General features: G+C 38.8%; 1 protein-coding gene across 1 annotated transcript; it reads left to right on the top strand.

Annotated features, from left to right (window-relative positions):
• The first annotated feature begins 2308 nt into the window (after positions 1 to 2308).
• On the top strand, positions 2309 to 10334 carry LOC107090722 (transmembrane protein 189-like). The gene is made up of 6 exons (XM_015384274.1): positions 2309 to 2519; positions 5804 to 5923; positions 6024 to 6115; positions 6209 to 6353; positions 6464 to 6676; positions 8140 to 10334. Exons 1-6 carry the CDS (start codon positions 2384 to 2386, stop codon positions 8259 to 8261), a joined length of 828 nt encoding a protein of 275 aa, XP_015239760.1. The 5' UTR covers positions 2309 to 2383; the 3' UTR covers positions 8262 to 10334.
• Positions 10335 to 14729: the final 4395 nt, after the last annotated feature.

Here is a 14729-nt window from a genome sequence, read left to right as displayed (position 1 = left end):
AGATTGAATTAATAAACATTCAGGGCATCTAAATTGTTATTTGTTTAAATGTACTGCCTGGTACCATTACATATTATATTATGGTATATTTGAATGGTTGCTATATTGTTGAATCTGCATGCTCAAACAGGTCCAGACTAACATTCACTGTGCAACAGGGCTTTCTGTACATGCAACTTTTAATAGTTCTGCAAAAGTCTTCACACTCCTTAAATCTATTTTTTTTTTCAAATTGTTACACTTAAAGCAACAACTTAAATGTTTTTGATGGAGATTTTAAGTAATCGACACAAAGTGTAACATAATCTTCATAATTGTTTTTGCAATTTTCCCCTTTAATGTAACTAAGTGTCTAAGAAGCCATCAGATTGGTTCAAAGAGTACACTGATGTATAATTTAATTATAATATAATTCCAGCTGTTCAGTGAATGCCTCAGATGATCCTTGGAGAAGGTTAATCAACATGTAAAATGGGTTATTTTATTGTATTTTATCATATTTATTATATTTTAATTATTAAAAAAATGGGGGGAAGCTTGTGAAAACATTTAAATTACAACTCTGAAACAATCAAATTACAGCTACCCACCTAAACTCAATGACCAAGTAAGGATATTAACTCTGGACAGAGATATACAGTTCATGGGGAATTATCTGTTGATAGCTTGACTGGTGGCCATGTACTTTACAAATGTAATCTCCATGCAAAAGGGCTACTGTGGGTACTATTTAATGAAGATGCCAGTTGGGGAACTGTGAGGCGTCTGTTTCTCAAACTAGAGACTCTAATAAAGGTATCTTCCTGCTCAGTTGTGCAACGCGGCCTCCCACTTCTTTTTCTACTCTGGTTAGAGCCTGTTTGTGCTGTCCTCTGAAGGGAGTAGTACACACCGTTGTAGGAAAACTTCAATTTCTTAGCAATTTCTCGCATGGAATAGCCTTAATTTCTAAGAACAAGAATAGACTGTCGAGTTTCAGATGAAAGTTCTCTTTTTCGGGCAATTTTTAGCGTTTAATTTACCCCACAAATGTGATGCTCCAGAAACTCAATCTGCTCAAAGGAAGGTCAGTTTTTGTAGCTTCTGTATCGAGCTAAACTGTTTTCAGATGTGTGAACATGATTGCACAAGGGTTTTCTAATGATCAATTAGCCTTCTGAGCCAATGAGCAAACACATTGTACCATTAGCAAAGATGGGAAGTAACGAAGTACAAATACTTCGTTACCGTACTAAAGTAGATTTTTCTGATATTTTTACTTTACTACTTATTTTTATGGCGACTTTTTACTTCTACTCCTTACATTTTTACACAAATATCTGTACTTTCTACTACTTACATTTTAAAAAATTGGCTCGTTACTTTAGTTTTGAATCATTTCAATGGAGTTACCGTTATTATTTTTCACGTCATCAATACCAAATTCAATCTAACTGGATGGGAATCTACGTTGCATTTGACGCACCACTACAAGATGAATCGACAGATTCGGCTGTATTCATTCACGGCAAATCATTGCAGCTTGGTGGTGGTGGCGTTAGCATAGTAGCATGGACGACGAGATGATTGAAAATGAACACAACGGAGATCTAGTCCTATTGGCAGACATCCATTTAAAATGTAGGCAACGGCATGAAAAAAGTGGTTTCTACTTTTACTTTTATACTTTAAGTAAATGTACAAGCCTGTACTTTGTTACTTTTACTTGAGTAAAGAAGTTTAATCAGTACTTCCACTTTTACCAGAGTATTTTTTAGCACAAGTATCTGTACTTTTACTCAAGTACGGAAAGTGAGTACTTTTGCCATCTCTGACCATTAGAACACTGGAGTGATAGTTGCTGGAAATGGGCCTCTATACACCTATGTAGATATTGCACCAAAAACCAGACATTTGCAGCTAGAATAGTAATTTACCACATTAGCAATGTATAGAGTGTATTTCTTTAAAGTAAAGACTAGTTTAAAGTTATCTTCATTGAAAAGTACTGTGCTTTTCCTTTAAAAATAAGGACATTTCAATGTGACCCCAAACTTTTGAACGGTAGTGTATAATTCAATATATATTTTTACCCACAGGCCTACATATCAAAACCTGAAGCTTGTCACATTCCTCTGGCGCCATCTTCTGGTGACGCTAACATCTACAGCTGAAAGGAACACGGGTGGGTCAGGAAATGAAATACTAGCAATCTTTCTCCCTATTGGCTCTTTCTAAATATGGAAACATTTCCTCGCACTGCCATTGGATGCTGCACTCACCGTTTTGTTTCTGATTGGTCAAAAACATTGCGATGTAGGTCGGCTGAGGTGTTGACGAATCTGCTGGTTCCCGGTGCTTGCGAGTAGAAGGACCGAAGGGGACGGGCCCTCAGTGGACAGAAATGGCGAGTATGGTCACCGAGAACGGGTGTGGAGGGGCAGAGGAGACCGCACAGCCGAAGGGACCGGGTCGGGGCGCGGTCAGGTGGGGTCCACAGCACGCGGGTGCCCGAGAGCTGGCCAGCCTGTACTCTCCAGGTGAGCCGATCTTCTGTGAAGCAGCGTCCTTCCTGGGTTTGGGTCTTCCCGGTTCAAATGTTCAAGAAGACGGGTGTGATATAACGCTTTGCTTTAGATGATCACAAAAAAAAACAACGCCTTGGTCTAAATATTAGAAATGACTAATGAAGCGGTGACATAACCAGTCAGCGGCTAAAAGCCACAATGCTTTAGTTACACAATAGAAATCATGTGAGGCTGGTTGATTTTTTTTCTTCTTCTTTTATTAGTTTTTGTGCAGCGTTGACTTTTCCAGCACTGGGCAGATGTTATGAAAACCCTCACTAATAGGAGTTAACTGTGACCTTTCACTAAACTAACAGGGTGGAGATGCAGACTATGACCCGACCTAAAATCCTCTAAACTATGTCAGTAATATTCATACAGGCTGAACTAGATCAAAAGGGAAACCATCCACACCTACTTTATGATCTTTAATAAGCTGCTCATTATCAGCCTGCAGCTTATGACTAATTTGGCTGTGATGTAAACAGACCTTCTTCCTTCCTGTGTGCTTTTTAAAGGTATTTTGATTCCTTCCAGCTGCAAGCAGATAAGGTGACTTGCAAAAGTATAAATAGATTTTTTTTTTTCAGATTTTAATGTCATTACACTGTCACAAGTATGATGCAAAGAAATGAACTCTGTGTATTTAACCCTTTCCTTTTGGGGGGCAGTGGGTGCCCCAGGAGCAGTGTGGGTTTAAGGGTCTTGCTCAGGGACCCAGAATGGCAGTCTGTAGGAGTGGGTTTCAAACCCACAACCTCTATGCCCTAACCACTAGGCCGCAACTCCCTGCCTTGCACCTTTTGTTAATTTTGTCTTTATACCAGCAACTTTAAAAGAATTATTTTCAGGTTATCAGGTGATAAATGAAATTAATAATGTAGCTTTTATTTGTTTTCAGCCTCTTTACTCTGAATCCCATAAATTAAACTCTTAAAGGAATAGTACACCCAAAACATGATTAGCCTTCATTTTCTACTCACCCCCATGCTGAACAACACTCTGGAGTACTTTTTTGATATCTCAAATGCATCTGGAGATCTGGGAGGCTTCTTGCTGTCTGCTGACATTCAAATAATGGAGGTCTATGGTGCCCGAGGCAGAAAGGTCCATAAAAGTCCACAAAAAACGTGTCAATATTCCTCCATACTGCTCGTCCAATGTATTCCAAGTGTCCTGAGTGGGTAGCGTCCATAATTTACTCGAAACGAAGTCATTTAGAATGTTTTTAGAGCATAAACAGTAGTGTAAAGGATTTCCTGAAAGCGCGCACATGCGCGTTCACGACGCTACGGAAGCCGGCAGACCAAACCAGATGAAAGTGCGCATTCAGCGTCTGCTCTGCCGATAATGCAAGCGTAGAAGAGGAAATGTGTTGTTTACCTGTGCAAAGAAAGAAACAACGAAAGAAAAATGTCTGAGGACTTCAGTGTTGAGGAAGAGCATGAGTTCTTTGCCGAGCTGAATGCGCTGGTTTGGTCTGCCGGCTTCCGTAGCGTCGTGAACGCGCAGGTGCGCGCTTTCAGGAAATCCTATACACTACTGTTTATGCTCTAAAAACATTCTAAATGACTTCGTTTCGAGTAAATTCTGGATGCTACCCACTCAGGACACTTGGAATACATTGGACGAGCAGTATGGAGGAATATTGAAACGTTTTTTGTGGACTTTTATGGACCTTTCTGTCTCGGTCACCATAGACCTCCATTATTTGAATGTCAGCAGACAGCAAGAAGCCTCCCAGATCTCCAGATGCATTTGAGATATCAAAAAAGTACTCCAGAGTGTTGTTCAGCATGGGGGTGAGTAGAAAATGAAGGCTAATCATGTTTTGGGTGTACTATTCCTTTAATATCCACCTCATTTTGGGAAATTCTCACCTATTTTGCACATCCAAATGGAAAAGAAATTAACTGTAAGCCCATATTACATGTGTGATACGTTATTTGAAAGCTAACACCTTCTAATTTCTGAATATATACATGAAAACTGGGTGAGTGAAACACCCAAGCTGCATCACTTCAAACAAGACTCAAAGTAGTTATTTTTTTATTCTCGAAAATAATAGGTATTTTTTGAACAGCAGTTATAAAGACATGCTTGCTTGTTGTGGCTGCTTTGTCATGGTACATTTTGACATGCTGCTATATCTGCGTTAATTGTGCTTTGGTGGAAAATCTAAGCTTTCCAACCAGTGTAATTTTCATGCATTCTGAGTTATTATTTGTTTTTATTTGTTATTATTAGTCTCCTAACTTGAATAAAGGCGCTATATAAGTACATGCCATTTACTATTTACCATTTTTTGCTTTAAAACGGCGACCCGGTGGGTTTTGAGAGGTTAAACCAGATTTAGCCTTTTATTTCGATTGAAAACATGGTTAAGACGGATTTAAAAAAAAACCAAAACATCTCGCTTATAATGGAAATCAGCCAAGACCGTCTAAACTGACAGGCTGGGCAAGGAGAGTAATTATAGGAGGAGCAGACAGTGACTTTGAAGGAGCTACTCAGGGCAGGATGACTAAAGCCAAACAGTCCTGTTTTTAGTTCACCATGAGCAACATAAGCCAAACAAGTGAAAGAAGGCAACTAATGCAGTGGGGTTGTTCTCTTTAGCAGAGATAAGGGAGATGGATTCAGCTTTATGCCTGAATGATTGAGGAAACCTGAGGTTCTAATTCAAGCACAGCGACAACCTTAAACATACAATCAGAGCTTTGTATGCTGAAAAGGTTTAGATTGCCATTTCTTGCCCTTTGTTTTAGATGTCTCTTCTCCTGCACACCTGGTTAATATGATTGCGTTATGCCCTCTCTGCATGCAAGGCTTTACAAGCCTGTTAAACATTAATTTCGTTCCAATCTGTGGTAAAATTGGAGAGATCTAAAACATGCAGGATAATAATAGAGTCTGAAGGCCAGAGTGGAGAAACTAGCTCAATTCGTAATGGCTTCTTTAAACTTTTTGTATAAATCCGATGCTTATTGTTTAATCTAACTGAGTTTGACTTATGCAATGAAAAATGAGTTAAATGTTTGAATCTGTTCAGATCTGTCCCACTAAAAAAAGAGTTCGCTTTTTAAAGGTGAACCTAATAAGGTTGATAGCATTTGAATGTTTTATTTGTTTGCTCTCATCGATTTGGATGATTAAACATAGACTGGGAACTTATTTTAAATGCCATCATCATTACCTTTTCATATAATTTCTCATTTTTGGGCTTTTCTTTTTGTTTTTATGAAATTTCTTGCCAGGCAAAAGATGTCAAGAATGGATTAGTGTCCTCCTCTGCTTCTCTCTCATGGCCTTCAACTTTATTCACCTTCTTGCCAATTTCCACCTGGGACATGTGTGGTATATACAGTTGGGGATTGGTAAGCACTGACTCCAAAATGACACATGGTTTAGATTTTTTTTATTTATCAATAGATGTTTTGATCCGTTTTTTGTTTCGCTTCATGACCTCTTCCTCAGTGGCAGGAATCCTCACTGCTGACTTTGCGTCAGGGCTGGTGCACTGGGGGGCTGACACGTGGGGATCTGTGGACCTGCCCATCTTTGGAAAGGTATGATCACCAAACCTTTTAAAAGTATGAAAATATGCCCTAATTCTGTGCTGAATGTTCCCACCTACTAACCAGATATTTTCCCTCCTAAAGGCTTTTATTCGGCCGTTCAGAGAGCACCACATCGACCCCACAGCCATCACCCGCCACGACTTCATCGAGACCAACGGTGACAACTGCATGCTGACCATATTCCCTCTCGCAAACATGGCCTTCAACTTCCTCACTCTGTCCCCCGGTGAGTGTTTCTACAAACAAAGATGACATTTGTCTGAATTTGTTTTAGTGAAGACAAAATTCAATGAGCAATAATAAACATGAATTCTCCCGTTGCCTCTGTAACTGCAGCGGAGATCTACCGTTTCTACCCCTGGTATTGCTACCTGTATGCACTGGCCATCTTCGTGACGCTCACCAACCAGATTCACAAGTGGTCGCACACGTACTTCGGCCTTCCTCGCTGGGTGGTGTTCCTGCAGGACTGTCACATCATCCTTCCTCGCAAGCATCACCGCGTTCATCACGTCTCCCCTCATGAGACCTACTTCTGCATTACCACAGGTTTGTACCTGCTCCCTCATAAGTCCTAAGATTATATTTTTATTACTTTTTGCAAAACCTTGTCTAATTTAAAGGCCATATAATTTGGCTGAGCTGGATATTTTCGGATAAATTTTGTTTTACTCTAAAGTCTTATCAATTTTTTTTAAACCTAAATTAATTAATTTCTGTCCCTTTTGCATTGCTTTGTACTATTGACCTATATTTTTTATTTCAATTTATCTAATTCCTTAGTAGGTAATAAATCTGTTTAATATATTTTTCCACAATATGCAAATTATTTTAAATGAACTCCTAGCTAATAAATTGGAATTTTCTGGATGAGAAAAACTAAATATTTTGCATGCAAAAATGATATGATGAATGGTATGATGAATAGCCTAGATCAGGGATCTTCAATGTTTTCCAGGCCAAGGACCCCCAAACTGATGGCGAGGTGGTGCCGGGACCCCCTACTTATATATATTGTATGAAATAGTGTTATATCAAACTGCTCCTATAGTCACTCTATTACAGCTGGAGTAATGTAACTAAAGTAATTTCATCCTGGGATTATTAAAGTATTTCTGATTCTGATTCCTCATTGATGGGACAGGTGTTGTGAATGAAACGGTGCCCAGCTTGAAAAAGCTCCTGTGTGTCGCTGCATGTGTGCAATGATGACTGAAAGACATCTTCTGCCTCCATTTATCTGTTTACTACAGTGTGTTGATTTCATGTTAATGTTGATTTAAAGACATTTTAATTAGTGGGAAAAATTTGAAAAAAAGTCTTATCAACTAAAAGTTTTGCGACCCCCATGCAGTACCTCCGTGGACCCCCTAGGGGTCACGGACCCCCTGTTGAAGACCTCCGGTCTAGAGTAATATCTCATTAAAGGTATACTATGCAACCGGTGTTGATTTTCCAGCGAGGCTCCCCCCAGAGGGCGAAAGTAAAAGTGCACTGTCGTAAATATGCTCAGCTGTTCTCCTGGTTTCTCCGTCAAGCCAGGCGCTGTTTTCTCGCTGGTTCCGCCATGATAACTGCACAAATATCACCACTGCGCTAGCAACGAGCATGCCTTTAACTGGGGGCGTGTAGCAGTTCTCGCCGTAAAGCAAGACCGACTCTCGCCATGCACGAGACTTCTGAGCCTGTAGGTGCGGGCCGAGGGCTCCTGCAATTGCAAGTACGGTATTTCCCCTACAGACCACCAGGGCGGCCGAGAAAACCTTTGTTCGACCTGAAATGACTCATTTAATCATCCAAAACGTTATGGAACACATTAATTAACTGAAAAATGTTGCATAGTATGCCTTTAATATGAGACAAAAATACCCAGAAATATTTAGAATCCTTTTTCTTAATTTAAAGCGCTTCACTCCAGCTGGCCTGTAAGAAGTTAAACCTTTGGAAAAGTCGTGTATATTTGAATGTTTGATGAAACTAGAGCTGATGGCGTTTATCTCTCTGCTGTGCAGGTTGGCTGAACTACCCTCTGGAGAAGCTGGGTTTCTGGAGAACCTTGGAGGACCTCATTCAGAGTGTGACGGGAGAGAAACCCAGGGCAGACGACTTAAAATGGGCTAAGAAAGTCAATTAACACTGAAGGCTAACTGCATCCTACCTCAGAAACCCCTGGCTCTGCCCAGGCTTCGCGTCCCGTTTTCTTGCCTGATTTACAAACTGCAGTTCACAGGATGAACATCTAAACAGTTCTGATGCCATAGCTTTAAGTCTTGCACATTTTTTTAATTTTAATTTTTCGCAATGCGAGGGCTCTGTCTCTGGGATTTTCTTTCACAGCTCTTCACATTTTTCAAACTGCAATATATATGCTCTTTCAAATATTTACACAAACAACACTGTTTGGGGGTTTCTGGTAGTAGGGTTTCTGCTAGTAGCAATAATCTGACCTCCAAAAGTCAGATTATTGCTCACCTAAAAAAAAAGACCCATAATAACCAGCGCTTTGGAGAACCAACATTCACTTAAGTAGGAGAGCTTATGTTTGCATTTTACTCCTCACTGCTTTACTCTCAGTTGGACCTCTAAGCTCTAAGGAAACAGTCTGATGCGGGAGTCATAGAAGCAGTATGGCGGGGTTTATATAGGATCTGTACGGTTACCAAATGATGATGGCTTGTGATCAAATTAGGAGGTTTTTAGTTTAATTGTCTTTTTGCACATTTTGGTTCAGCTCTGCACATTTTATTTTTTTACATTTGTTAGGATAAACTAAAAGAAAATGTATTAAAACATTTTTATATTTTTTTTTCTTGGTCCTTAAGAGTTTTAAATTCCCAAAGTGGTTTCTAAAACACAGCCGTAACGGATAGATCAGCTCTAGCTTGAGAACCAGCGTGACCATAAATCTACTAAATAATCTAAATTATAAGGAATCAAGCGATGATACGCAAAGTCAGAAAGTCTTGGATGATTAAAGCAAGTTTATTTCCGTTGCTTGTGCTTTTGAGACAATTCTGTGCTTTTCTTCAAAGTGGGAGGGCTTCATTTTTTAAATCTGTATTATTTGCTGGAAAAGAGGCGCATGCTGATTGGTCAAGCTGCCTTACATGTCACAGATGCAGTACTTTGTGTCGTTGCTTCTGCAGCACTTCGGGGGCGTTAGTGGCAAGAGTGTCACTGCGGGCTTTGTGTCCGATTAATCCAACACAAATGCCTCAAAGTTATTGTGCCAGCTGTGTGTGTGTGTGTGTTGTTTTCAGTCCTTGTTAGTCTTTTGTTTTCAGCTTCTCGCTTTCCGGGGATTACATTCCTGTTCGGAAATGTTGCCGCTGTGTACTCTTTTGGTTACTGTTACAAACATTCTCATTCATATTTTAAGGGCTTGCGATAAATCGGATGACCTTTCTCTCTCAGAAAGGATTCTTTAATTACTGTTGTTGTAGTGCTTCTGCGGATGCTCTGTTCTTCTTCTTTTTTTTTTTTGTTTAGCTAGTATCTATGCAGTGTAATAGGAAGCCTGTAAATGTCTTAAATCAACTGTTTAGGTTTGACATATTTCTTTTTTCTAATAGTTTACACGTTTGCTAAGTTTGAAGGAGTTAACCTGGAGTTAAAAGCAGCGGCCTGCATGTTGAAGTAAATTTCACATTTTAAAGATGTAACTCGCAGCAGGCTAAAGGATGCTCTCTGTACGGCGGCTTGTAAGATGCTCACTCCATCAGAGCTCGTTTGTGCGAAGCCGATGTCGACTCAGGAGCTCTTTTCTCGATCTAAACGATTTGATCCAGTTTTGCTTTTTATTTTTTCCAACCTTTTTCTTTGTGTCCATCACAGAAAGCCTTATGTAGACGATGCAATGATTCATACACACCGTCGGGAGGGATTTGTACCCGCTTTGAAAACTGATTTTATGTATTAATTCCTTTAGAATATTCTAATGGTATGATACCTCGAGTAGAAATGTTACGGTTTCTGGGTAAAGACACAACATTTCTATCTCAACATGTAAAATCTAATATAATTACCACAAATCAGAACCATAACAAATAAATAAATATAGTTTTATGTGTTTAGAAACTAACTACTTAAATAAATTAAACAAGATGATTTGAGCATTTTATGTTTAATCATTTTCATAATAAATCAAATATGCAATTTAAGAGTTCTACCAAAAAACAGGCAATATATGGCTAAAAATAGATTTTCTTTCAATACAAAATATCTTTTAATCTTTTAATTCAATCCTTTGGTTCCTGTAAACGATCCATTTCATACTCATGGACTCAGCCATGGGTTTCATGTTCTATTTCATTGCAGTTAAGGATTTTGCCATGAAACCATATAACCTTCTAGTAGTTCAAGTACAACATAGATGTTAATCTTACACCTTGGTTATCTAGCGGGTGCATATTTTCCTCTTTCTGCTGGTAGGAATTAATGCTCGGCTCACATCTGAGGTCCTACGGTTGACTAATCCTTTCGTCTACCTGGAAACAGTAGAGCTTTAAATGACCTAAACTGCAGTGGTACAAAATCACATAGGGGTAAATTTATATTCTTTCACAAATCACACAGATAAGTCATTGCAACCGTTTAAAATGGTGGAAGCTAACCTTCTTAGCTGGATGTGTATCTGGACATTTCCTGACATAAACGGTTAACATTACACCCAAAGTTAGGCTTTCAGATACATAATATTACAGATTTTTATTCCTTCATACTGGATTATGTGCAATTATTCATCAAAGGTCAACATCAGGAACACACTGTAGACGTGTAGAGTGTTTTTAATGTAGTATAAGCTGGTTAAATGGAAGGCTTCATCTTTGAGCCCTGCAGAGGTTCTAGTTGTGTATGTAGCTCTTCTTGGTCAGTATTAGGATGATGAGTAGGCAAATTTAAATTATGACAGGACTTTCTAAGTATAGGGATTCCAGCATATGCTTTGCTGATTGTGTTGAAGCTTTCGTGAATTACTTTCTGGGTTTATAAGGATAATTATAAGGATGTTTTGTGCTTTTGTAAATCCTGTAAGATGTAGGGTAACGATTACTGCTCAAGAAATGCTAGAAGAGACTTTGATTGGCTATGAAGAGTCTCACGATTTAAAGATTTGTAGTGAGCTCAAAGGGAACCAAAACTACTTTCTCTTGGCTGTAGGCTTGTTTTAAGTGCTGTTGTTGTGGGTATTCTTATTAGATTTATTGCACATAAATTTACGCTCCAAATGCTCTCAGGATTGTAGTTAGAACCATTTGAGTGCTCCATTGGGATTTTTTTTTTTTTTTTTATGGGAGGGGTTGTCACTAAATTGGCAGAGCTAAAGATATCATTTGAAATGTTGAAATTAATTGTTCAGTTGGGATGGATTTTTTTTTTTGTTCTTGTTGGGCAAAGCGGGCAGTTGACTGAGGCATTCCTGGTTGTTTTGTGGCCATGAATAAATAAATAAACCATCTTTGCCTTTTTTTTGTTATGGAGGAAGATTTTAAATTTAACTGCCTTATGATTCCCCTAAAGATTTACAGTAAATGTTGCCAGCATTTGTTGGGAAAACAGCCTGAGCTAATGACTCAGTTTGTCTTTGAGTTCGGACCCACATGGATGTCAATGTTGGTTAGGGATGCCCTTGAACATGACGTTCTAGATATCAGAATAATGCCTTGATGCCTTTTTTGTTGTCTTCCATATGGGAGGTCTACAATGTGTATATTAATCTGTATTTATAAATAAAACTAACAAATACCTTTTTTTTGTGTGTGTGTGTTATTTACCCTTAAAGAAGTAGAAGTACTTTTATATATTTTGGTGGATTTAAAAGTATTTAAAGATCAAAAGTTTATTTTGGTAAATTTAGTACAAGAATTAACTTGGATTTATTTATATAAGCATACATTTCTGTTCATTTCAATGATTTTGGAAAACCCCCAAAATCAGTCTAAATAATTTTTTTTTGTAATTTCTAAGACTAATTTAAAAAACAAGATTCTTATTATTGAAATATTATGGTCTGACACAATCATAAAAAAACACTGACTTTACTTTCCAGCCGACAACCTTCACCAGACATTAAAAAAAGATCACAGCTGAAAAAGCTGCCTATTTTCAGTTTGCTTAATCCAAGCATAATAGTGAATATTTGAGTTAAAGAGACAATACACACAAACACGGGTGTAACCGCAGCCTTGAGAGGATTTCCTGGATAGTTCTGTGTGTGTGGGGCCCATTAAAGCAATGACTGTAGCGGCAGCGCACGCCTTCTGATTCTCACAGATCGGACTTGTTTTAAGGTCCTGAATTACACATACGGACAAAATTTGTTGATACCCCTGTTTAAATATGGAAAAAATAACCGGAGCGACTTAAATAACGATGCTGACAAAATAAAACAAAAACATATGGAAAATGAACAAAGAAAATCACACATTGCTTTTCAACCACACTTCAACAGAACAATTTTCAAAATAAACTCATGATACAGGCCTAAACAAAACTTATAGTACCCTTAACCTAATATTTGGTTGCACAGCATTTTAACTGCAATCAAACAATACCTTTAACTGTCTGTTAGATTTCTGCTCCTCTCTGCAGGTATTTTGGCCCACTCCTCATCAACAAACTGCTCCATTTCCCTCAGGTTTGAAGGCAACCTTTTCCAAACAGCGTGTTTCAGCTCCTTCAAATGATGCTCAATAGTTTTACACCAGGGCTCCTAGAAAGCCACTTCAGAATAATCTAATAATTTCCTCTTGGCTATTCTTGGCTGTTTGTAGTTGTGTGTCTTGGGTCAATATCATGTTGTAGACCAACTTGTGACTGAGACTTAACACTGGGCAATACATTTCTCTCTAGATTCCCTTGATAGTCTTGAGATTTCATTATTCTCTTCAGAGATTCAAGACACCCAGTGCCACATGAAGCTAAACAGCCCCAGAGCATGACTGAGCTTCCTCCTTGTTTCACAGTAGTGCTCTATTGTTGATAAACTTTTTTTTTTTGTTTTCGTCTGTGAACTTATAGCTGAGGTGACTTAGTAAAAAGTTAAATTTTTGTCTCCTCTGTCCATAGGACATTCTCCTAGAAGCTCTGTGGCTTGTCAACATGTAGTTTGGCAAATTCCAGTCTGGCTTTTTATGATTTGTTTTCAACAGTATTTTCCTCCTTGGTCGTTTCAAATGAATTTCACTTTGGCACAAGAACAACTGATGGTGCAATCCGACACTGATATTACTTGAGCTTGATGTTCACCCTTAATCCATCCATCCATCCCTTTTCTAGCACGCTTACTGTATCCCAAGTGGGGTCACAAGGGGTGCTGGTGCCTATCTCCAGCAGTCAATGGGCAAGAGGCAGGGTACACACTGGACAGGTCGCCAGGGCAACACAGAGACAAACATGACAAACAACTATTCACATACACACACCTAAGGGTTGTGTAGAGAAGCCAATTAACCTAACAGTCATGTTTTTGGACTGTTGGAGGAAGCCGGAGTACCCGGGGAGAACCCACACATGCTCAGGGAGAACATGCAAACCCCATGCAGAAAGACCCTGGGCCGGGAATCAAACCCAAAACCTTCTTGCTGCAAGGCAGCAGTGCTACCCACTGCGCAAATGAGCAGCCATTCACCTTCAATCTCTATAGAACATTTTTGGGGGCTCTTTTGTTACTATTTTTATTATCCATCTTTGCGATGTGTCATCCATTTTCCTTCTGCTGCCACAGGGAAGTTCGGCTTTAGTCCCATGGATTTTTACATTTCTGAATAATATGTGCAGCCGTGGTCACAGGAACATCGAGCCATTGGTCTCAAAGCCTTTACCTTTTAACAGTTTGTCCATGTTCGGGGGGTGGTGGCCTAGTGGTTAGGACATAGAGCTTGGTATCCTGAGGTTTTGGGTTTGAAACCCACTGCCACAGACTGCCACTCTGGGTCATATATATATATATATATATATTCTTCCTTTGGCACCTTCTTCTTTTTCACTGTTTGAGCCGATGTAACGAGTAAATTTCTTCACTGTCAGATCAATAAAGTCAATCAAATCAATCAATATAACTAAAGAAATGCTTGAACTGTATCACGGTGTAGTGAATGTATGAGTTTCACTTATTAACTTGAAGTACAGTTAATTTGGTTTGCTGGTTGTTTGTTTGTCTGTCTAATTGGGATTAACCATAAAGAGCTATATTCACGATTGTGGGTTTAAATATAAAACAAAGCATGGATTGTAATGCTGTCTCTTCACATCCAAGAGGTTGAATAATAGGCCTATTTAATAATTAAAAAGCAGCTGGTAGGTAGCACCTGTTGAAAAGCCAGGCCTTTTCTTTCTTTCTCCTCTTTTTCTAGCTTTACTACATAGTAACCACATATCTGTCTCTGTTCTTATGCTGCTGTTCCAGTTCTCAAGATGATTATTTATATAAAACTTATGATTTAAAAATAAAACATTCGTTTTATCTCGAAATATTTATTCGCTTTATAAGTTTGCAGATAACAGGGTTATTTTCGTGCTTGTCTTTTAAGTGCTAAAAACAGCACAAAAGCAGGATCTGCTTTTAGCAGAGGGACAGACAGAAAAGAAGATGCTTCCAACG

Source organism: Cyprinodon variegatus, unplaced genomic scaffold (assembly GCF_000732505.1).
Source record: "Cyprinodon variegatus isolate N-32 unplaced genomic scaffold, C_variegatus-1.0 Scaffold309, whole genome shotgun sequence".
Taxonomy (NCBI): domain Eukaryota; kingdom Metazoa; phylum Chordata; class Actinopteri; order Cyprinodontiformes; family Cyprinodontidae; genus Cyprinodon; species Cyprinodon variegatus.
The sequence above is the reverse complement of the archived record's forward strand: the minus strand, read 5'-3'. Positions and strand labels throughout refer to the sequence as shown.

Excerpts from the sequence above, each read along its gene's own strand:
- LOC107090722 (XM_015384274.1), top strand. The coding sequence starts at position 2,384 with ATGGCGAGTATGGTCACCGAGAACGGGTGTGGAGGGGCAGAGGAGACC. Across the intron at positions 2,520-5,803 it reads GGCCAGCCTGTACTCTCCAG|GCAAAAGATGTCAAGAATGG; the intron begins GTGAGCCGATCT and ends ATTTCTTGCCAG. Across the intron at positions 6,354-6,463 it reads CTTCCTCACTCTGTCCCCCG|CGGAGATCTACCGTTTCTAC; the intron begins GTGAGTGTTTCT and ends CTGTAACTGCAG.